Source organism: Labeo rohita, chromosome 9 (assembly GCF_022985175.1).
Source record: "Labeo rohita strain BAU-BD-2019 chromosome 9, IGBB_LRoh.1.0, whole genome shotgun sequence".
NCBI classification, from domain to species: Eukaryota; Metazoa; Chordata; class Actinopteri; order Cypriniformes; family Cyprinidae; genus Labeo; species Labeo rohita.
Genome location: NC_066877.1, coordinates 15,561,240 through 15,586,480, shown reverse-complemented (window position 1 = coordinate 15,586,480; position 25,241 = coordinate 15,561,240). Strand labels below are relative to the sequence as shown.

The window sequence follows — 25,241 nt, the reverse complement described above, 5'->3', positions numbered from 1 at the left end:
TTGAACAACCACGCAGAGCCACACGACCTCTAGTGTTCACTGAAAAGTATTGTTGATGTTGTAGCATAAACAACAGCTTTGATTAAAAATCCTTGAGAAAAAAAGGTTAAACAATAAATTATCAAATGTGTAAATAAGTGTACTTGTTTTTGCTACATTGTGGGGACCAAATGTCCCCACAAGGATAGTAAAACCTGAAATTTTTGACATTTAACACAGTGTTAAAAAATTCTTAAAAATAGTAAATGATGTTTATCTGAAAGTGTAAAGATGCAAACATGTTTTCTGTGAGGGCTAGGTTTAGGGTTAGGGTTGGGTTAGGGGATAGACAGTATCGTTTGGTCAGTATAAAATCTATAGAAGTCTATGGAAAGTCCCCACAATTCACAAAAACAAACATGTGTGTGTGTGTGTGTGTGTGTAATGGTGTGGTCAAAGATGGCAATATCCAAAATCCTTGTACTTGTGGGGAAATTTTTTGGTCCCCATGAGGAAACAAGCTTATAAATCATACAGAGTGTTTTGAAAATCTAAAAATCCAAAAAGTTTCCTGTGACGGGTAGGTTTAGATGTAGGGTTGGTGTAGGGCAATAGAAAGTACAGTTTTTACAGAAACCCAGCTAACTGGTTGGCTGATTTTAGCTGGTCATCCAGCCTGGTCACAGCTGGTCAGCAGGCTGGTTTTAGCTGGTCAGGCTGGTTTTAGCATGTTTTTTTTTTTTTCAGCAGGGCCATAAAACATGGAAACCCAATGTGTGTGTTAGAAAATGAATGAATTAATTAGAAAACGACTTAAAAAACATTATTTTATTAACTCTAACTTTATAATCGCACAACTGCTAAACTAAACATTTGAATACAAAATTGGTGATGTGTTTTAATTACCCATTAACATACGTTTTGACATTGCATAACTAATTGTTTAGTTGATTTTTCCATCTCAAAAACTACCATCGAATGCAAAACAACAACAACAACAACCATCCGTAATTTGTTTTATACTCTAGCTGGAAGTGCTTGTTTGGAAAATGTATTTTTCCATTCATATGCATTATTTGGACTGGTCGATGTATATTGCTTTAACTGTTTTTTAAGTCTGGCTTGTTTGCTTGTTTACATGTAACGTTATGTTTATGTTTTGTAAAGCATCTTGATGTCATCATGATAAGTGTACATCAACTAAATTCTATTTAGTCTAAGTGCTATTTATTTCTGTGTTTGTGGAACTTTTTCATTTACAAAAATCGTTCCAGTTCTTGTTGCAGTCATAGGCAGCTCTGCTGAGAGGCGCTGTTGGACAGCAGACGCGCGTGTGGAAGGAGCGGCCGCCGTCAGTCAGAGCGTGTAGAGCCGCAGAAGGTGGAACTGTCCAGTGCTGATGCTCTTCAAACGCTCAAGGTGCACTCGGCTTTAGCTCCTATCGCTAACGTCAACAAAATTACACTCACTTTAAATGATTATGTGATATGTTACGTGCTATTTAAAACGGAATCCAGGAGTTTATTTTATCTGAGATTGTTTTCAGTTTCAAAGCTTCTTTCGCCCAACCAATGGGAATGGACCGTGCGGGCTGAACGGCTGGCAAGCGTCGAGACATTTTGATTGTTTGATTGATGCATTCCTCTGCAGACTGCGGGGTGGTCGACCAGATCTGCTGACCGGAGAGAAAGTTTTGTTGGATAAAATCATACACGATGGTGGATGCGGCTGAATGTTGCGTGAAGGTGATGTGCCGATTCAGGCCACTTAACGAATCGGAAATCAACAGAGGTGACAAATACATACCGAAATTCAAAGGAGAAGACACCGTGGTCATATCGGTAAGATGTCTTCAGAGTCTACAGATGTTATCAAGGCGGACGAAAAGTCCCTAGATCTTTTTCTCACGCTCGTATTTTCTTTCTTTGTGCAGGAGGTTGATATATATGATGTAACTTGAGATAAATATAGGTCTATTACTCTAACTTGACTCATTAATGTGATCATTTCATATCTGTCTGGGTGAATCATACTCGAATGGTTCTTTCATATTATAAAGGTTAATAAGTCTTAGTTCTTAGTTTTCCCTCTTAGACAGCGCAACATTTCATTTGAAAAGCAAATTATCTTTTCGTTTGAAAAATTTGTTTATTTTAGCGAGAATCACTCCCTACAATGCTATATGGAACATGCTTTCTTTTGTTTTACTGCAGCGAATTTGTTTTAGTTTTGTATTTTTAATAACATACATTATTGTCTACATAATGCTATTGAACATTCATTTATGGCCCAGTGAACAGACGCAGGACACACGATCACCCTAAATTGCAACGTGTTGTCCAAATAGGGGGTAAATTGTCATAATAGAACCGGCCATTAAATAACCTATTATAGGCTTTTCAGCAAAATATAAACGGTAAAACTATATGAAACACAAAACAAAAATGTGAACAGTAATGTAAAATGTGACCCTGGACCACAAAACCAGTCATAAGGGAATTTTTATTTTGTATTTTTAAAAAGCTTTCCATTGATTTGTGGTTTGTTATGACAGGACAATGTTTGACCGAGATACAATTCAAAATCTGGAATCTGAAGGGGGCAAAAAAAATCTAAATATTAAGAAAATAGCCTTTAAAGTTCTTCAAATGAAGTTCTTAGCAATGCAAATTACTAATCAAAAATTAAGTTTTGATATATTTACAGCATAGGAAATTTACAATGATTTTTACTTAATATCCTAATTATTTTTGTATTCAAAGAAAAATGTATAATTTTGACCCATACAATATATTGTTGGCTACAGCTACAAATATACCTTTGCTACTTAAGACTGGTTTTGTGGTCCAGGTCAGAAATGTCAGAACGTTGTTGACAGATATAACAAATATTGTGATAAACTGCACAAATGTACATCATATAAAACACATGTGGAACGAAAAACCTTGTCCAGCGATCACAGTTTATCTTTTCAGTTAAAATCTATCTTCTTTATATTGTTGACTCTTGTCTGAATGTACTTGGCGTTCATTAGGTACTCAATAGATATAACAATATTTTGGTTTTATAAATTTTAGTTTGGAGGATAGAATTTAAAACAAAATAATATCTCACACTCCTTGTGACAACTTTCCCTCATTAACCTTTGAGAATTTCAGTGTTCTCAGTATTCTCACCATAATAACTTTGTTTACTTTAGTATCATATTTTTTCTTAATGACCACCAGTTGCCCTAGGCATTTTCAAGAAAAAAACAGAATGGCAAGTTGCCTGTCACTTAATTTAAGTAATTTTGTTCATTTCACTTTCACATCAGTATTTATTTAGCCAAATTACTTGCATTCCGCTTTGTTCTGAATACAGATGTAGAGTGTAGAATGATTGTCTCACTTTTAGGGTTGGGGTTATTTGTGCTTATTCTGGAAGATACATCTACATTATAAGCCAGAGCCTTCATTTATCTTTTAATAACAGAATATGGTTTATATTTTAGTAGTGGGATCAAATTAAAGAGCATTTGATATCTGGAATGAGAGTCTGAGTGACTGTATGTGTGTGTGGGTGAGTGACATGCTATAAATAATCTGGACTGTCGACACAGTAAGATACTGATGGTTTTTATGTTTTACAGTAAACCTCCAGAAATCCCTTGTGCGAACACAATAGCCCATATTATCTGACTCATTGAGATGGTAATCGACATTACCATGCCTAATCTGCACACAAAATCGAGCGTAGCAGGTATTAGACTTCTGCTTCTAATGTAAATTCCCTTTAATGGTACCCTGCAGGCTCTGCACAGCCCGATGATCCTAATGCCAGACATTTAGCTTTAGGATACAAGTGTGACTGTGAATGGAGATCCGGGTAATATATGTACATTTATTACTGTCAATGTTTATCTAACTGCATCTCATTAGTGACTGTTGTTTAGTCGTGAACCTTTCCGCATGGTGCTTTAATGAAATAGATTTTAAACAGTCAATAAAATCAAATTCATTTGTGGGGGAAGGGTGTATTTCACACCTCCTCCCCCAACAGCTCTGATCAACTGGAAATAAATAGAAATGAAGGTTTATCTATCTGTCTATGTATCTATCTATCTATCTAACTATCTATCTAATATCTATTTGTGTTTTGTGTATGAAACTAATTCTGAATAAGAACGTGATATAATGCAAAAAAATATCTGGTCCATTAAAGATCACGAGTATCAACTTCCACAAAGTCACAAAGAAATTAAATTTACAATTTTTAATCAGCCTCTGAATTATTGATGAAAATGTAAATGGACTGAAAATGTCAAGAGTAATTGTTTATTTAATTATAAATAGCACAATTTTATCATTTTACAAATGATATATAGTATTTGTTCTGTAAAAATGTTGTTTTTATGTATATTTTGTTTATATGCTTTATTTAATCTAAAAATGTAACAACATAGCAAAAGTTCTGCTAAAAAAAATTACAAATATTTTGATAAATTGTTTATTTACAGTATAATTATTTAATTTATAATTAATATTATTTATTTCTAAAATTATATTTAAAAGTTGTTTTTTAAAAAAAATGATCAATTGTTTATTTCTTCAAGTATTTATGAATTCATCTTTTAACATAAACCAGCAGTAAAGGGATTGCATTTGTGTTTAAGTATGAATTCCCTAAATGAATATCCACCACAAAACAATTGCAGGCAGATTTATAGGATAGTTTGTGACAGTGAGAAATCACTAATCATTTGCAGCTTGTCAATACCAGGCTTGATTTGCTTTATGAAGGTTGTCTGGTCAGCAGTGTTTAATATGGGTGCTAACGTCTTATTATATGCACAAGACCACAAAGAGGCCCAAGGCCCCTGCGAGTAATTTACGTTGCCGTAGTGACAGTGGTGCCGTTTGAGGGGCCAGGGAACGGTTAGGCTGATTTAGTGGAATATTTAAGCCAGTCCACAGAGGACTGAGACAATTGTTGTTTGACACGCACAGTCACGTGCATGTTGCTTGTATAAACACCCTTCTTGTTGGTGTATTTCTTGTTCTCTTTTATATTTTGACACTATCTTCTGTCTCACCTTGCAAACCGTTTTTTTTATGACCAAATTTATATGCAATGTACTATTTCTAATCTACAAACCTGTCTCAAATGCATAAATAAACATGCATTATCCTTTCAAGTAGTTGTTCAGGAAGTAAGCAATATAGATTTTCGATTGAATGTGGTAAAATCGTGCACTCTTGGAAAAGCCTTGATGGTCCCCAGATAATATGCATAAATTATTGACTAAAGAATGCATTGTTCTGAACACATGCGCTTTTATATACAGCCAGTGTTTGTTTGGATTGCAGCACGTGGATAAAAGTCATACACAAGATTTAATGTAAATGTCCTTGTCTATTTAGGGATTCACTATTGTGTATATATAAAATACTTGTCTGCCTGTTGACAGTGGTTTGTTATTCTTTCTTCTGTATTACAAAAATTCATTTTAATCTGCAGTATTTACATAAAAGCTTGGACAAAAAGAGAGAGATGTTTATCATCACTCCTTCCCAGCAATCATGTTATTCTCCTCCAGTATTGGCCAGGAGACAGGTGCTGACTATCAGCCAATCAGTGCATTTCTTTCCGGGTGAGATGTAGTTTCCGTGGTGACGGTCTGGGTTTGAGCAACAGCTCTCATTTGTGTCTCGGCAGGGATGCTTGACCCCAACCGGCTTAATCAAACACAGACTGAAACATTATGTGTCTGTGTGAACACTGTCTATCCTTATACAGCAGTATTAGTGTCTGTGTGATGTCTTACACTGATAATCAACAGGGCAGATGCGTGTCTGTTTTAGGTCACCTGGCTCGTATGTTTCATTTATGGATGTAAAAATAACGCATAGGAACTGGATCTGTGTAGGTCTCAGGATTCTCTCTCTCTTTTTCTCGTTCCATATGGAGAGTGTGGTTGTATGCATATGGGCGAAAGCGGATATGGAAAAACTGCTGTCAGCAGTACATGAGCCCCCATGATCTTGCATGCATATGTAAACGCAACACTAATGCTAAATCTCACGTCTTGGTTAGCTGATTTTGCATCTATATACAGTAAAAAGAAGAAGCATCCTTAGATATTTATCCAGCTTTTTAATTCTAGCTTTTTTATTTACTGTTACAGTGTGTGTGTGTGTGTGTGTTTGTTCACTTCTCACTGCTGTGTGTGTACACTTGGGTTAAATGCAGAACACCAATTTCGAGTATGGGTCACCATACTTGACAATACATTTTGACTTTTCACTTTTATTTATATGTTTTTGTCTAAACAAAAGTTTTAAAGGATTAGTTCACACCAAAATGAAACTTTCCTGATAATTTACTCACCCCCATGTCATCAAGATGTTCATGTCTTTCTTTCTTCAGTTGAAAAGGTTTTTGAGAAAAACATTCCAGGATTTTTCTCCTTATAGTGGACTGGAATAGGAGCCAGTGGGTTGAAGGTCCAAATTGCAGATTTAATGCAGCTTCGAAGGGCTCTACACGATCCCAGCCGAGGAATGAGGATCTAACGATCTGTCATTTTATATACTTTCTTAGCCACATTTGCTCGTCTTGCACTAGTTCTGCGATGTGCATCCATGTCTTCATGCATTGTGTAATCACGTTGGAAAAGTCAAGCACGGTTAGTGTGTTGCAGTTCAAAAAACTCAATTTTCTCCTCCAACTTCAAAATCCTCCAACATTATTGTTTTACCTTTTTTTGTAAAGGCCGTTTGACTTTCTTTGCATGTTCAATTTGTAAAAACACTGGGTCGGTACTTCTGCCTACATCATGTGTGCGTCATTACGTAACACGTGAGGTCAAGCTAGTGCAAGACAAACATTTGTGGTTAAAAAGTATATCAATTTTTATCTTTTTTAGAAAATGACTGATCGTATCGCTATACAAGACCCTTATTTCTCAGCTGGGATCATGTAAGCTGCATTGAAATCTGCATTGAAACGGCAATTTGGAAGTTCAACCCACTGGTCCCCATTGAAGCCACTATTCGGAGAAAAATCCTGGAATGTTTTCCTCAAAATCCTTAATTTCTTTTTGATTGAAGAAAGGCGTAAACATCTTAGATGTCATGGGGGTGGGTAAATTATCAGTAAATTTTTATTGTGGAAGTGAACTAATCCTTTAATACAAAATTAATTAATAAATCAATAATTAAATATAAAACAAAAAATACAAAATTGTTACCATTTTACAAGTAAATTTAAATATGGAATACACATAAATACATGCAGAAAATATTCAAAAAATATATATGAGAAAACAAACGACAAAACAATTAAAAACACAGGATAAAAGGGGAGAGAAGTGATTTCTGTGCCTGTACTATTATCTAACAGAATTTCCAAAACTTTTTTCTAGCTTCACATTATTAACTTTTAGTTTACACTATTGTCAAAAACATTTCTTCTTTTTGAGAGTTATTTTTCACTGCACAGTTTCAAAGTCTGTAGATTTGAGCAGCAGGTTTAGGCTCTGGCTCAGAGAATCGAAACAAAAGAGAGGGATCTGTTGGGGCTCAATAAGATTGACTGGCAGCTGGGGGTTGGGCTGCATTCATCACAAGGTCCTCTTATTTTCTCTTCAACAGTGTATACCCCTCAGATCCTCTGGGGAACTTCATAAATAGCCGTTAGTAGAATCTGTGCAGCGTCAGCAAAACAAAGAGGTGCTGGGGCCATTCATGAGAGTGACCTATTGATACAAAAATGGAATAATTTTTAAATGAATCTGATATAATGAAATCAAACCTATTTATCTGTTTTGGGCTAAGTCATGGAAAACTAAAAACAGAAACTTCACAGTTTCATTCTCACTGGTAAACATCCAGCTTTGAATGTGTGACTGTGTGAACGCAACCTGAGTTTATATTTAACCCACCATTCCTTCATATGCGTGTGTTATTATGAAATGTTACGGGGAAAATGAGGTTCTGTGTAAGCCTCTGAAGAACACAGAGCCTCAACTAAACAAAGGAAAAAAGGAGTGCCGATTTACTCCACATTTATAATCATATTCAGTCTGTATGGTCTGTGTTTTTGTGGGAATGAGAGATTATTGTGGGGTTTTAAGGCTTAAAACAAAAAAATAATGTTTTTTTTATTATTAGAGATGCCTCTTCAACTATTTATGTGTTAAGCCCTGGTTATACTTCTGTCTAATGTGTCTTTTTAGGGCAAGCCGTATATCTTTGACCGAGTCTTACCTCCAAACACAACACAAGAACAAGTATATGATACCTGTGCCAAACAGATTGTTAAAGGTTGTATGTCTATTATGTATAGCTGCATGACAGATTAAATTATATAGACCTTAAAGGAAAAAAAGTTTGAAAACCGAATCATGAATCTTGCATTTCAGATGTGCTGGATGGCTATAATGGGACAATCTTTGCATATGGCCAAACCTCATCAGGGAAGACGCACACTATGGAGGTAAGGAAGTAAATCTGTTCGTGACTGATAACAAGTTTACACATTTCTTTATTTGATAATAGAATAACCTTTCAGCACATGTACCGTGAGAAAATATCACTCTACGCTCAGTCTCAAAATGCTCTAGATGGATGAACATCTCTCAGAATCTTTCATGAAATGACTGAAATGCCAAACTGCTGCCACAGCTGCAAAATGCCACTTGACTGCATGCGTTGCCCTGGAAACAGGCTGTGCTTTCAGCAAGTGTTTTGAATATAAAGTCAATAAATTCAGTTGTAAAATATTTCTGAAAATAAATCACTTTGTAAACATTGAAAGATGCAAATTATGCCAAACAGGATGTCCTCATACATTCAAATATCGTCCTTATTCACATTACACACGTATTTTATACAAATTTTATAATGCAGTGCTTAGTTCTCAAACAAACTGTCATTAGCTATAAATAAAGTGTAATCTTATTAAATATTTGCTGTAAATGTTCTCTCCGACATGCACACAGGGGCAGCTCCATAACTCACAGCTTAAGGGCATCATCCCTCGTATCGCCCAGGACATCTTTGACCACATCTACTCTATGGACGAGAACCTGGAGTTCCATATCAAGGTGAAAACATTCAGTATTAAATCTGCTTGTGTATTTTCACATGTCAAATCATCAATTATTATATTGATTTCAATAATGTGCAAATATTAACAAATCAAAACAAAACATTAAGCTTAGCTGTCTAGAAAAATAATTGTTAGTGGAATGTTTTTCTGGCATAAGGTTATATACAGCATATTTGATTATAGGTTTTGTTAATATGTTATTGGACTATACTAATACTAACTCTAATATGTGACCCTGGACCAGTCATAAGGGTCCGTTTTTTTCTGATCATCTGAAACCTGAATAAATAAGCTTTCCATTGATGTATGTATTTGTTAGGATAGGACAATATTTGGCCGAGATACAACTATTTGAATATCTGGAATCTGAGGGTACAAAATAATCTAAATGTTGAGAAAATCGCCAAATGAAGTTCTTACTAATGCACATTACTAATAAAAAATTAAGTTTTGATATATTTACAGTAGGAATTTTACAAAATATCTTAATGGAACATGATCTTTACTCAATTTTCTAATGATTTTTCGCATAAAAGAAACATTTTGACCTATACAAATCGACTTAAGACTGGTTTTGTGGTCTAGGGTCACAAATGTTATAGATTTTGGGGTTTCATTAAAAGAGTATAATATTGTAATTAATCCCTCTCCTAGTAGTATAAAAAGCAGAACCAACCTATATTCATAACACTATTTAAATAGAAGAAATGTTTATTATTGATGACAAATTCAATAACCACTTTGTTTGTTTGATTACAACACTCTGATATTCAGTACATTGTTAGTTTATTTATTATTTATTTTTTATACATAAATGAAAAATTAAGAATTTTTAATTAAGAATCCACTACACTGTAACTGATAGTCAGTAATTCCTGTGTTATGTCTTTAATATGTCTTTTTACAAATATTTTGGTTAATAATATTATTTTTGTAATAATGGTTCTTTGTTTTAATTAATGACCATCTCTTACCACAGGTCTCTTATTTTGAAATTTACCTGGACAAAATTCGAGATTTGCTTGATGGTGAGATAAAAACAACTTCTCTGTAGTATTAAAAGAGGTCGTTCAATGAAAATGAAAATGAAAATTCTGTCATTAATTTCTCACCCTCATGTCGTTCCAAACCCGTAAGACCTTTGTTCATCTTCGGAACACAAATTAAAAATTTTTTTTATGAAATCTAAGAGCTTTCTGACCCACCATGTTCAAGACTTAGAATGGTAGTAAGGACACTGATTGTTTCAACTGTCATGTTTTGAAGCAACAAAACAAAACAAAAATAAGGACTTTGTTGAACAATTTCTTCTTTTCCATGTTAGTTGACACGCGTTCACAAGAGTCCTTACTACCTTTCTGGGCCTTGAACGTGTCAGTTGCGTTGCTGTGTCTATGCAGGGTAGGAAAGATCTCGGATTTCATCAAAATATATTCATTTGTGTTCCAAAGATGAACAAAGGTTCTAATGGGTTTACAATTGGAACAAGAAGTTATTAATAAGAGTAATTAGAGAATTTTCATTTTTTTAGTGAACTATCCCTTTAAGATTCTTTTTAAAAAGTATAGTACTGTTTCTTTTCAAGGTGTAAATGAAATTTTTGTTGTCCAATTCTAAAGTTTCCAAAACCAACCTGGCTGTCCATGAGGATAAGAACAGGGTACCATTTGTCAAGGTAGGAAAAATGTAAAATACAGAATTTATTAGTCAGCAGGCGTGAAGCAAACACTTGCTTAATGTCTTGTGTCTTTTAATGCTGTTCCATTGACAGGGGCTGTACAGAGCGTTTTGTGTCCAGTCCAGAGGATGTCATGGATGTGATCGATGAGGGTAAATCCAATCGTCATGTGGCTGTTACAAGTAAGTAACTATTCTATATCTCTGATATAATACATCACATTTTGAATCAAAAACAACTAATATACAGTGCTGTTATCTTGACCTTGTGTTACACTGTTTTTACCCTAACCCATGGTCTTCTGTTGTTACACTGTGTTACAGACATGAATGAGCACAGCTCCCGCAGTCACAGCATTTTCCTCATTAATATTAAACAGGAGAACGTAGAGACAGAGAAGAAATTGAGCGGAAAACTCTACCTGGTGGATCTGGCAGGAAGTGAAAAGGCATGTTTTATTGATTTTGTTTTCCTTTATTGTTGTTTTGTTTTTGCCTTTGTTTTTGTTTGGCAAAATGTAGTACCTGTATTTTTATTATTCATATTAATTTAGCTAAAACTGTAGAGTGGTCTGAGACCATAAGTGAAAATGCTTCTATTTCTACATTAGATGAAGGACGTCATATTTTCAGTATTATTTCAGCCTTTTGTATGTCACTGTATCTGACCCTGGACCACAAAACCAGTCATATGAGTCAGTTTTTTGAAACTGAGATTTATACAACATATGAAAGCTGAATAAATAAGATTTCCCTTGATGTATGTATGATTGTATGTAGGAATTTTACAAAATATCTTCATGGAACATGATCTTTACTTAATATCCTAATGATTTAAGGTGTAATGGAAAATCAATCATTTTGACCCATACAATGTATTGTTGGCTTTTGCTACAAATATACCTATGTTACTTATGACTGGTTTTGTGGTCCAGGGTCAATAATTATGTTCAGTGGAATTATAGTTCATGAACCCTAACACAGTCATTATAAAACTACAAAATAGATTTGAGAATGATATAATATCTCCACTCTCTCTCGACCTCTCTGTGGTTCTTTCTTTTTCACAGGTCAGTAAAACTGGAGCAGAAGGATCCGTGCTGGACGAGGCTAAAAATATCAATAAGTCTCTCTCTGCTCTGGGGAACGTCATCTCAGCCCTTGCTGAAGGAACCGTAAGTGCTTGACCCATCTCAACTGCCCAGACGTTTTCTGCTATTCATCTTGTGTACATAATCTAGGCCTCACACAGTACAAAGCAATATATTTGCTTCATAAATTATTTATTGTTTTCCCTTATCTTTCTTATTACAGAAAACCCATGTGCCATACAGAGACAGTAAAATGACCAGGATCCTACAGGACTCCTTGGGTGGGAACTGCAGAACAACCATCGTCATCTGCTGCTCTCCGTCCGTATTTAATGAGGCTGAGACCAAATCCACGCTCATGTTCGGCCAGCGGTAAAGTCATTTTATGCTCTGCACTATTAAAAAGGTTCTTTATTGGTATTGATGGTTTCAATGAAGAACCTCGAACATCCATAGAACCTTTCAAATGCAGAAAAGGTTCTTTATAGTCAAAAAAGGTTCTTTTAATTTTTTAAAATGTTCTTCAAAATGGTTCTTTTAAGAACCGTTCACTGAAAGGTTCTTTGGGGAACCAAAAATGGTTCTTCTGTGGCATCACTGCAAAAACACCCTTTTGGAACCTTTATTTTTAAGAGTGTAGAAAATTTCTCTCAAACTGTATCCATGTTATTCTTCAATGTGGAATGAGCCTATTGGCGAGGCTTTCAGTTCATTAGCCAATAAGGGGAAATAACGAGAAGAATAACAACATGCAGTAAATGGTAAAACTGCACTACAAACCATTGTGTTCATATTTAAGATAATGCATTAAAATAATGTGATAAAACACGCCAATTTGCAATATCAAGCACCAAAACAAGCTGTTTTGCACAGCTAAAAATAGCTGGATGCAGATGAGACTGGAAGCCAGACCCATAAAATTTACAAATGGCAACGCCCCCTCTTACGAAATTTAAGAATAGTCAGTTGTGCTGAAACAAAAATGACACAAATACGTACAGTACAAATCATTTCCACATCCATCTATTCACACAGAGCCAAAACCATCAAAAACACAGTTTCTGTTAACATGGAGCTCACAGCTGAGGAATGGAAGAAGAAATATGAGAAGGAGAAAGAAAAGACCAGAAATCTGAAAATCATCATCCAGCGGCTGGAAAATGAGCTCAAACGATGGCGGAAAGGTAAAGAGGGAAGATGGAGAACAAACACAGACATGAAAAAACAAAAAGACATCTGCAAACCATAAAACATCACTTTCTGTCTGCTAGATTTCTATTTAGTTTCATGTTTAATAGTTGTGTTATTGTTATATATTATAAATTTGTTATATACTGTTATATTTGTATATGTTTTATATATACTTGGTTGTTTGACATTTTAAATGGTTGCTTTGAAAATACTGTAAAGGTTCAGATGATGCATATCATTTTGTTTGCTGGGTCAAATTGGCAGAGGCCAGTCAATTTTTGATGTAATTGTCTTAACAAAGGCTTTGTTTTTTTGTGATTTGAGTTTTAAAATGGGCTCCACGTTGAGGAGCCAGTTATTTCTTTGTTTAAGACTTATTATGGCCAGAGCCGATTTCTGTTTTTTTAGTAAAATAATGATGTTTCAAAAGAGGAAATGAAGTTATTTAATCGTTTATGTAATTATTTGGTTTACATTGATGAGAACTTGACACAAATTGGCTGTCATACAAACCATGCATGTGCTAATGATAAAAAAACACAATAATTGACAGTGATAAAAACAAATTAGCGCTAATTACACAGATTGTAATGGTACGCACATAATGACTCTAAACAAACAGGCCTGTCATTAAGTACAAAGCACTTACAGTATATATGTCAACACTATTGTATATGGCTAATTATATTTATTTTCCTAATTATAATATTTTTAGTGACATACTCAACCTCAGTCCAAAGCACTTCTTTTTTTCCCCTTCTGTGAATGCTGATGTCTTTGTCATTCTCTCAGTATTCTCTCACGTTCTCTCTCTACTGCATCCCCATGAATAGATTTTTATTTCTTTGTCAGTGTTATCAGCTCCCTCCACCTCTCTTGCACATAAAACACACACAGATGCTGAGTTCACCCGTCTCAGCACTATAAAGCCACAGAATAACTGTGGCCCTGACTCTGTGTGCAGCTGTTCTTTCCTTTAAATCCAATCAGTCGTTTTCATCTCTGTCTTTATCATCAAGTCTGCAGGACTGTTTCCTGAAAGCCTTGTTCCTTTTATTAATGAAGAAACAAATGCATCTGCTATTTTATTTATTAGATTTTTTTTTTTATTTTACAACAGCTCCATACTAGAACTCCAAAGCCACATTAAAATTATTTAAAAATTGTAAAATTAAAAAAGTCTTTATCTTTTAGGTGAGACTGTACCTGTTGATGAGCAGCACAGCAGTAAGGAATTAAAGAATTCTGAAGCCGCTCCCGTAATTGACACTTCGGCTCCGCCCCCTGAGCCTATTTCTGATTCAGAGAAAACCCAGTATGAGGAGCTGATCAATGACCTGTATCAGCAACTAGACGACAAGGTGATAAATACCTCTCACACGCTGTTAGAAAAGTGCATTAGGAAGTGCCGCCTTCACAATTCAGACCTTCCTCTCTCTTCTCTTCTTTCTCCACAGGATGATGAGATCAACCAGCACAGTCAGCTGGCAGAGAACCTGAAGCAGCAGATGGTGGATCAGGATGAGGTGAGTCCGGCTCAAGAGCAGCAACATAGAGCAGAAAACTCATGCCCTCCGCAATTTATGATGTCACACGCCTTCCCATGATGCTTTGTCTGCAATGAATCTAAAAGAAGGAGCCATGACAGTGAAATTGTTATGAAACTGTTTTAGTTACCTGTGTAAACATACAGTACACAGGCTGCTGGCTAATCACTGGTTGGCTGTTATGCATTTCTTCACTGCGACAGAATGTGTTTATCAAAAAGGTAATAATCAGCTTAAAATAACTGATATTTCATATGGCAACAGCTATTTGCAAATAGTGATAGAAGCTATTTAGCAATTCCAGTCAGGTACAAAAAGGCAACAAAGCAAAATTGCTCCTAATTATGCAGATGGATGTGAAAGACATTTAAATATAAACGTTGTTCCCAAGGAAACTGTTCTACAGCATCTCTATTAGTGTCTTTTGAAACACTTGGACACCTCAGGAACTTAGAAAATGTCCATATTTCTGCAATGGTACAATACCAGTCAAAAGTTTTTGAACAGTAAGATTTTTAATGTTTTTTGAAGAAGTTTCTTCTGCTCACCAAGCCTGCATTTATTTGATCCAAAATACAGCAAAACAGTAAAATTCTGAAACATATTTTCTATTTAAAATAACTGTTTTTTATTTGATATATTTTAAATGTAATTTATTCCTGTGATTTCAAAGCTGAATTTCTAGCAGAATTACTCCAGTCACATAATCCTTCAGAAATCCTTCTAATATTCTGATTTGCTGCTTAAAAAAACTTTTATTATTATTATTATGTTGGAAACAGCTCAGTATAATTTTTCAGGTTTCTTTGAGGAATAGGAAGTTCAGAATAACAGCATTTCTGAATGATCATGTAACGCTGAGGACTGGAGTGATGATGCTGAAATGATGCTTCTAATTAAATCTTTCTGAACAGCATTCCAGTGACCACATATGAAATAATACCCATCCTTACAGTTACTGGCATCCACACGGCGTGATTACGAGAAGATCCAGGAAGATCTGAGCCGTTTGCAGCATGAGAACGAAGCAGCTAAAGAGGAGGTGAAGGAGGTGCTCCAGGCCTTAGAGGAGCTGGCGGTGAACTATGACCAGAAAAGCCATGAGGTGGAGGAGAAAAACAAGACAAACCAACAGCTCACAGAGGAGCTTATGCAGAAGAGTGTAAGTAGAATAAGGAGAAGGTAAAGAGGAAATAATAAAGCTCATATGAATGAAGAGTGATGGTGATGTAGCTTGGTGCATTGATTTCGTCCTGTTATCTCTTAGGCAGCTCTGGCTGGTGTGGAAAGGGATCTGTCTGCCCTGCAGGAAGTCAGTGGACATCACAAGAGGAGATCAGCAGAGATCCTCAGTCTGTTGCTCCGGGACCTCAATGAGATTGGCGGCGTTATTGCCTTGAATGACCACAAGGTAACAATTCATAGCTTAAAGGAATAGTTCACGCAAAAATGAGAATTTTGTCATTAATTGCTCTCTATTATGTTGTTCCAAACTTGGAAGACCTTCGTTCATCTATGGAACACAAATTAAGATGTTTTTTGATGAAATCAGAGAGCAGACATAGACATTTTTAGCAGTCATTACTCCAATCTTCAGCGTAACATGATCCTTCAGAAATTATTCTAATATGCTGATTTTCTGTTCAAGAAGCATTTTTTCTTATTATTGTCAATTCTGAAAACAGTTGCTTAATATTTTTGTGGAAACTGTGATACATTTGAAGCAACCATGATATTATGGAATATGTGATGAATAGAAAGTCCAAAAGAGCAGCATTTATTTGAAATAGAATTAATTTGTAATATCTTCACTGTCACTTTTGATGACGGAGATTCAAATAGCAAGTGAATGAAACAGGTATGTGCCATTTATTTGGTTTGTCTGTCTTCATTCAGATGGCAGAGATGAATGGAGGAATGGAGGAGGAATTCACCATGGCACGGCTCTTCATCAGCAAGATGAAGTCAGAAGTGAAGTCTCTGGTCAACCGCAGTAAACAGCTTGAAAGCACACAGGCCGACACAATAAGTAAAATGCAGGTCAACGAGAAAGAGCTCGCTTCCTGCCAGCTCCTGATCTCTCAGGTACACATGCTGAGAGATTTATTTAGAGCAGCAAAAGCGCCCTCTAGTGGTGATTGTAGATCAGAACACTGTATATGGGTGATTGTTCACTTTAAACCTTAAAGCATATCTTTTATTTTCTTTTAAATTATTTTAATGAGTTATTGTTTCTTTTTATTACCTTGAAACATGGTCAGTTTTCCGTAATTTTTGTATTTTATGCTTGTCCCCTAATAACATATTTTAAATTCTCTTCTATAATAGATTAATAAAAAGATTTTTAAAGGTGTTAAATTCAATAAAAGTTCTATTTTTAGGGGTTCAAGCGCATAGCAGTGAAACCCTATTGTAATTGTTACAATCGCCAAAGATCACCAATTTTCACACAATATTGATTGCCAAAACCGTAAGTCATAGAGACTTGAAACTTGGAGGGATGGTAGTACTCACACCACCAACAACGTCAACAAGTCTCGCCCCAATCGGCCTGACAGGGACGCTACAGTGATCAAAAGTGCGAAATCCCAGAGCCGAGTGTCTTGAGTCATTGGAATCCTTGGCACACATCGGACAAAAAGCATGCCTCAGATTCGATTGTGAGCCTGGCGAAATTGTATTTTGAATTTTTTTAAAACCCTACTTTTGCAAACTAGTCCTAGGTTTTTCAACCGATTGGAACCAAATCAGTGCAAAGAGATTCTGTGGAGATCAATAATTATCAAAAAAAATTAACTTTGAACTCCTTGTCGCAAAGAGATGCCAAAAAGTTTGAAAGGGGCATTAGTTAAATGCCTATAACTCTAAACGGAATGAGATATCTTCGCCACACTCAGAACACTCATGTAAGAGCTCAATCTGAGGCCACAGGACAAAAATCACGGAGCATTGCCACTTGGTGACGCTACAAGAGGGAAAAAAACATATAAATGGTTATACTTATGCAACCATTTATCAACATGAAAATTACTGTACACGGTCTTGGTCCAAAGAGCCACAAGTGTCTGTAAGGACATTTGCGTATCTCAAAAAATCATGGCCGCCATTGGCTGATGAATTTTGAACACCTATTAGACAAGGTTAATGGAGAACTACTTTTGCTTACTAGTCCTAGGTTTTTCACTCAATCTGGGGAAAAAAAAATACAGCAGTACAATGACTCTCTAGGTCAATAATTATCAAAAAAATTATTAAATTTACCCTTTGGGAAGCTATAAAGGGGTTGTCTGAAAAAGGGGCCTGTCCAAATTTACCCAAAATCCTATAAAGCCTAAAGGAAAACTTAAAACTTCACGAAACCTGCTTAACCAATAGGTGATTCTAAACAAGTATGCAAAGTTTTAAGGAGATTGGACCACAGTGGCGCTAACAGTCATAAACTTTAAAAAAAACATAATATTCTATGGTAAATTACCTGAATATGCTAAATAAAATGCTTGCCTTAAGTGCTTGAACCCCGGTAATCGCAGCTTGCTGTTTTTGAAACCACAAAGTAAGGAATTAATAACTGATTAATGCAATTAATGTCGCTAATTGAAGAAGAATACTTACCTAGTAGCCTGTCTGCAGCACCTGTATTGCAGCCCATTGATGTAGTTCTTAAACAGTAATCTCAACATTGTTTTTTCGCGCATTTTGTGTTTATGTGTGTAGCATCAAGCAAAGATCAAATCCCTCACAGACTACATGCAGAACATGGAACAGAAAAAGAGACAGCTGGAGGAAAGCCACGACTCATTGATGGAGGAGCTTGCTAAACTCCATGCGCAAGGTCTTTGTGATGCATGCACATTTTTTGTAGTATTTACCAGCAAAGTGATATTATATTCAAATTCATTCCAGCACAACATGTTTTATTTACTGTATATGTAAAAATCTTCTAAAGTTTTGTGATTGTTTTGATTCATGCAGAAAAAATGCATGAGGTATCAGTCCTGGATAAGGAAAAGGAACACATGAGCAGGATGCAGGATGCTGAGGAGATGAAAGTAATGAACTTTAACACTCTACATCTGCCATTAACTTATAGCTATCTTTGATGGAAGTATTTCATTTTTGATAATTTGAAATATATAAAGACACTCTGATAGTCCTAACTTGCATTATTTTATTATTAAAGACTATTTTTAAACGTATAACATTTCTGCACCGATTATATTTAATATGTAAATCCTATGTGCATCTGCATGTAGAAAGCCCTGGAACAGCAGATGGAAAGCCACAGAGAGGCTCATCAGAAGCAGCTCTCGCGTCTGCGAGATGAGATCGAAGAGAAACAGAGGATCTTGGATGAGCTGAAGGAGTAAGTGCTTTATTTCCGGTTACTTCTGGTCAGTTCTGTAATTCATCTGTTGTATTTTGAGACATTTATTACTCCAAATTAATGAAAAGTCTGATTGATTCAAAAACTCCATGCTGTCAGTGTGAACCAGGCTCTTCAGCTTGAACAGAAGCAGCTCATGTCTGACTATGAAAAGCTGAAACAGGAGGATCAGAAGAAAGACGAGAGGCTGCAGAAGCTTCTGTGAGTCAACCGCTCATGTTAAAAAGTCATATACATCATCTGCTCATGGAATAAGTCAGTGACAATGTTCTTAAAACAGCTCTGTTTTTTTAATAAAGACATATTTTGACCACCTATATTATTTTTGCTGTAATCAGGTTGTTGAATGAGAAGAGGGAGCAAGCTAAAGAAGATCTCAAGGGTCTGGAAGAGACTGTGGTGAGTAAGATTACCTGGCTGGCGGTTTGTCCTAGAGTTTGTCTCTGAGCACCACCATCGGCTGTCTCACCTTGAATATTCAACCTGTTATTCTTGTATGAAGTAGTTTTTTTTAGATCATTGATCATGCAGTTCTCTCTTCTACAAGGCCAAAGAGCTCCAGACTCTTCACAGCCTGCGTATGCTGTTCATCCAGGACATCAATACTCGCATCGGACGAGTGAGTATCCGAAACAAATACTGTTTCCTTCATTTATGATTTCACTTTTTTCTAGTATTCTCTGACCAACAGCTGCCAGTTACTGTTTTTAATGATGCAAGACTAGACAATAAATGGAATAAGGAAACACATTAAAGCAAGGCATTGTTTTTTCATACACTGGCCAATACTTTTGCTTCCATAAAATGTCTTCTTTCAGACATAGCCACAATACACAGTTTATTTTATTACACTTCATCTATGTGTGTCTGTAGATATTAATTTCAGTACATTTAAAGGCTATTTTCTCACAGTTTTATCATGCACTGAGCCAAAAATATCTATTCAGTAGTAGGTTTATTCCTTTCTAAATTCTTATCTTGTTTTTTCTTTTGTTGACATATTAAAGGTTTTTACAGAGGGAATTTTGGATATCTATTTTTATCAATCCACATATCAGTAAAATCTGTCAACAGCAAGAAAAATGTTTTTAGGAATATGATATATAAATTGTGCAAAATGATATATGAACCAATCTGTAAAGACTTATGTAAAAACCATTAACTCTTAACAGATTTAACAGATTAAATTTCATGCAAATTAGAGCTAATTTAATTCGATAAAGCCTTATTTGCATATTCAAACATAGCATTTTAGAAAACTTATTTTGAAAGATGTATTATAACTTATTATGGTGATATTTACATGGGTATCTACTGTATTAGTTATATTACATTTCTGTTTTGCAGAGTGTAGAGTTGGACACTGATGAATCCGGGGGAAGTCTGGCGCAAAAACAGAAAATAATTTTCCTGGAGAACAACCTGGAGCAGCTCACTAAAGTCCACAAGCAGGTTTTTACATTTTTTTTAAACTTTGCACAGAAATTACAAATATAACATAATAAAAATAATAATGTGTATTATAATTTAATATGATAATAGCAATTCTGTCTATATATTCTTTAATTTGCATAGCTGGTAAGTGATAATGCAGACTTAAGATGTGAGCTCCCCAAACTGGAGAAGCGCCTGCGTGCAACTGCTGAACGTGTGAAGATCCTGGAGTCTGCTCTGAGAGAGGCCAAAGAAAGCGCCATGAGAGACCGTAAGAAGTACCAGCAGGAGGTGGACCGCATCAAAGAGGTCATCCGAGCCAAGAACCAGGCCAGGATGAAACAAACCGCACAGATTGGTGAGAGATGCTTCATCTTCAGATCCTAATGTTGCATTATATCCAGTAGAGGGCACCCTATACTCAAAAAACGTGTTTCCTGTTACCTGATGACCAATTGCTTTTATGCATTGCTGCATGTCTCCAATATATTATGCATATTCCATATATGTATGTATGCATTTATTTAGGTTAAAGGTTTTTAAATATGTTTCATTTTGAACTTCTCTGCTTTTAATAGCTAAGCCTATTCGTGCTGGACATCATCACTCAGTGGCGTCTGCCTCACCGGGCCACGGTGTCAGAGGGGGCGTCTCAAGCCCACGACGACACCACCAACACCAACCGCAGCACCAACAGCATCACCAACAGCAGCAGTACCATCACCGGAGCAAGTGAAAAACACATCATGTAGGTTTTTTTGAAAGCACTATTTTGCTGTCAAATGTGCTTTTTCTACTACAACATGTACAGTTGAGGACAAAAGTTTACAATCACCTTTCAGAATCATTAAACATGTTAAGTATTTTTACCAAAATAAGAGGGATAATACAAAATGCATGTTATTTTTTTATTTAGTACTGACTTGAATAAGATATTTCACATAAAAGATGTTTACATATGAAGAGTTCAGATGCAAAACCAGCTAAAAGTCACCTCGGTCAAAAATGAGATAATGTTAATGTCTCAAAAATGAGAGTGAATGCTCCTGACACATAGTTTACGTCCATCAAATACTTTTACTTCAAACTCGCTAAATTTCAGCCTCAGCCCAATCAGAAGTACCAGTACTGCATAGAAACCTATACAAAGTAGCCAGAAAGAAATTTAATTTTAAAGAAATACGTCAGATGGATTTAGAGGCTTTTGCATCTGAACTTTTCATATAGTCCACAAGGGAAAATAATAGCTGAATTTATAAAAATGACCTGGTTCAATTTGATTCTTAATATACTGTGTTGTTACCTGAATGATACACACCTGTGTTTTTTTGTTTAGTGATAGTTGTTTATGAATTCCTTGTTTGTCCTGAATAGTGAAACTGCCTGCTGTTCTTCAGAAAAATCCTTCAAGTCCCACAAATTATTTGGTTTTCCAGCATTTTTGTGTATCTGAACCCTTTCCAGCAGTGACTGTATGATTTTTGTATCTCTGAGAGAACTGAGGGACTCCTATGCAACTATTACAGAAGGTCCAAACGCTCACTGACGCTCCAGAAGGAAAAACAATGCATTCAGAGCCGGGGGGTGAAAACTTTTGAACAGAATGAAGATGTGTAAATTTTTCTTATTTTGCCTAAATATCATATTTTTTTCATTTAGTACTGCCCTTCAGATGCTACAGAAGATCTTTCCCAGAAGACAAAATCAGTTAAATTTACCCTCATCTTCAAATTCAAAAAGTTCACACCCCCCGGCTCTTAATGCATTGTGTTTCCTTTTGGAGAATCAGTGAGCGTTTGTACTGTCTGTAATACTTACATATGAGTCCCTCAGTTGTCCTTTGAGAAATATGGATCTCAAAATCATACAGTCATTGTTGGAAAGGGTTCAAATACACAAAAATGCTGGAAAACCAAAAAATTTGTGGGACCTGAAAGATTTTTTTGAAGAACAGCAGGAAGTTTAACTCTCAGGACAAACAAGGGACTCAACTATCACTAAACAAAAAAACACAGCCGTCGATCATTCAGATAAGCTCACAGTATTAAGAATCAAGTGTATGTAAACTTTTGAACCGGGTCATTTTTAAAAATTCAACTATTATTTTCTCTTTTAGACTATATGTAAACATCTTTTATGTGAAATATTTTATTCAGGTCAGTACTAAATAAACAATAACATGCATTTTGTATGATCCCTCTTATTTTGGTAAAATAATTAACATTTTTAATGATTCTGTATCATATTTAACACATTAGGCTTTTATGATTCATATAGTATGATTATAAAATGCCTATAAATATCAGTTGACACTCTGTATCTCCCATTAATATGTCTTGACGTTGGAACAAGCTGGTGTGGTGGCTTAATGTTGAGATTAATGGGTCAGTGCTGAAAAATGCTGCTAATTAGGTTTCCAGCATGTGATGCATCAGGGAAGAACAAATAACTTTAGTCAAAAAGTTGTGGCGTAACATAACTTACTGTGCCAACTGTTTGACAAAGATGGAGCAACATGGTTATAATAGCTACAAAAGACTTGTGCCTGAATGCTTGGGAAAGTCAGTGAACTGTGGAGCGTCTAGTGCCATCTGGCATTCGCTGAAATGTTGTCAAAGTTTATGGATCTATTTCAGGGTAGATAACTTTCTTCATGTTGTGGGTGGCAAGAAAAGCTGTTCGTCAGTAATTTAATGTTTAGGTTGCTATTATTTTTTTCTGACAGGTTTCTTACCAACAGAGCGTGTCTAACTCGTTACACTTCCAACAGGAGACAAAAAATGACCGGTCTGATACCAGTCTGCACATTCTTTCCATTCCAGCTATGTGTGGCAACAAGAAGACATCTTTTTCCAATGCAGTCTTTTCTATTCAACGATGGGAACTACTAAAAAAGAACTACTGTCATCTTATACTAAGACTTTCAAGTTCACTTCCTGTCCTTACCATGACCTCCATGCATTCATCCTGTTTAAGTCAACTCCCTCCAGTTATTCATCAGCCCTGAATGGAGATTTGTGGATTCGTGTATGAATAAACAAACCCCAGACCTGCAAACTAAGATGAAAGGATAATGTCTTTTAAAATGATAGAAGTGCTATTTCATTGCAAGCTTTTCTTCTTGGCTTCTTTTTGCCCTGACTCGTTTTGTATTTTAAAAAGTCTTCAGTGTTCCTATCACATTCTGATTACAGTAATTCAGCTTGTCTTTCATTTCACATGCCAGGTTAGTTTCCATAGGAAGTCTGGAAAGATGAAAACCCTTGGGAGTAACATTAAGACCTTTCTGTGGTTCTTTTAATTGGCACTAATTCCTTGGGTCTTAATGGCCATTGAGAACATGCAGTGACATGACTTGGGAATGTAGCTTAGCAACATACACATTGCTTCAAGCTTAATTCACCATGATTTATAATAGCTGATAATGTCATTACTGGGTGTTAATATTTATGTATTTATGTATTTATTTATTTATTTTATTTTTAATGCAGTGTTATATATTGGAATTGAGTTTATTTACACCTTGTCTTTTGTATATTATTTTTGAGTTCCTCACAGTAGATCCAGATCATCATGTGTATATGTTTTTATATAGATATGGGTGCTTTGTAAATTTTCTTTACTGCAATTTATACTGCAAGGTGCTCTGGAGCAAACAACAACTGTAAAATATCAGTATCAGTAATACCACGTTTGTGGTGAAATCAGGAATCATTACTCATCATATGTTCCTGTTACTTAACCTGACCTGTTTTGAAGGCCATGAAATGCAATCGTTTAAAGAAAGCCAAAGTTAGAGACATTACAGCTTCACATATGAAAAGATCAGATAAGTTCAAGAAAGCAAATGTGGAGAGATTTTACAGCTGATTGTTTATTTGCCATTTATGTGCTGAATTTTACCTCATAATTTGATTTAGCTTATTTTTGTATAATTATTTATTATTCTTGATATCATTATGATATAAGCGACGAAGGATTCTTTTAAAAAACTCCAAGGAAGAGATATAGACTAATAGTATTTCATCAGGTAAACTATGCTATCATGCCATAGCTATTTACAATCTTGTGCTAATACAAAAATCTTGCCTACTAACTGTCTGGTGTTAATTGTCTCTGGTAAGTGTGTGCATCTACATGCTCAGAATTGCTTTTTTTATCAGCTGTAACAGTGACATCAGTACATAAAAATGTCAATATGGTAAAAAAAAAAAAAAAAAATCATAATCAGTTTGCTGTAAAGACTGACCAACTCCATGATAAGTGATGTGAGCACTTTCTTGTTGGATGTTGTGAACTGATGAAGAAAATACTAATACATTCACAAAAATTCATCTTTGTTTCAACTGAGAACTTGTCCTATGTAAAGAACTTCCTTCATCATTAATATAATTAGTTTTTCCTATTTAAAAGATCATCTAATGTAAAGTATACAAACCCCATTACCTAACAAGGTCTAGTGTTTTTGTATCTATGTCCTTGTACTGTTTTTCCATGTACAGCTCCATGTATTGTGGTGAGTTACTGTACTGCACAGAGACCTCTTTAAATCGAATTTGTCTTCAGGTTCTTGTTCAGTAGTGTTTCTGAAACGTGTAATGACTTTACCTCAGCAGTGTATGGAGCATTTGACAATATTAAAGAACATGGAATGAACTTCAAATGGTTCAGTTGTTTTGTAGGTGAACAAAGTGCCACAAGGAGGATATGGAAAGGTTTCCTATGTTTGTTTCAGATCTTGCGTAAAGCACACGTGTTATGGATAACAGGGTTTTAGCAACAGAGTGTCACTGATTTATCAGATGTTGATGTGGAATAAATAAATGTTTACTAAATGTATCTTGC

At 35.4% G+C, this 25,241-nt stretch overlaps 1 protein-coding gene across 3 annotated transcripts; it reads left to right on the top strand.

Moving 5' to 3' along the window:
• Positions 1-1,335: 1,335 nt before the first annotated feature.
• Positions 1,336-25,214, top strand: kif5c (kinesin family member 5C). Of its 3 annotated transcripts, none has more exons than XM_051120052.1 (26): positions 1,336-1,820; positions 8,198-8,285; positions 8,384-8,457; positions 8,963-9,067; positions 10,052-10,100; positions 10,692-10,748; positions 10,846-10,932; positions 11,074-11,198; positions 11,820-11,924; positions 12,064-12,212; positions 12,876-13,024; positions 14,226-14,392; positions 14,489-14,557; positions 15,534-15,740; positions 15,846-15,989; positions 16,475-16,663; positions 18,293-18,410; positions 18,551-18,627; positions 18,832-18,941; positions 19,062-19,163; positions 19,301-19,361; positions 19,510-19,581; positions 20,310-20,414; positions 20,538-20,754; positions 20,975-21,144; positions 23,219-25,214. In XM_051120052.1, exons 1-25 carry the CDS (start codon positions 1,695-1,697, stop codon positions 21,130-21,132), a joined length of 2,910 nt encoding a protein of 969 aa, XP_050976009.1. In that variant the 5' UTR covers positions 1,336-1,694; the 3' UTR covers positions 21,133-21,144; positions 23,219-25,214. The 3 variants fall into 3 exon arrangements, with proteins under 3 accessions (XP_050976009.1, XP_050976008.1, XP_050976007.1); XM_051120051.1 differs by having other exon boundaries at positions 23,167-25,214; XM_051120050.1 differs by having other exon boundaries at positions 23,122-25,214.
• Positions 25,215-25,241: the final 27 nt, after the last annotated feature.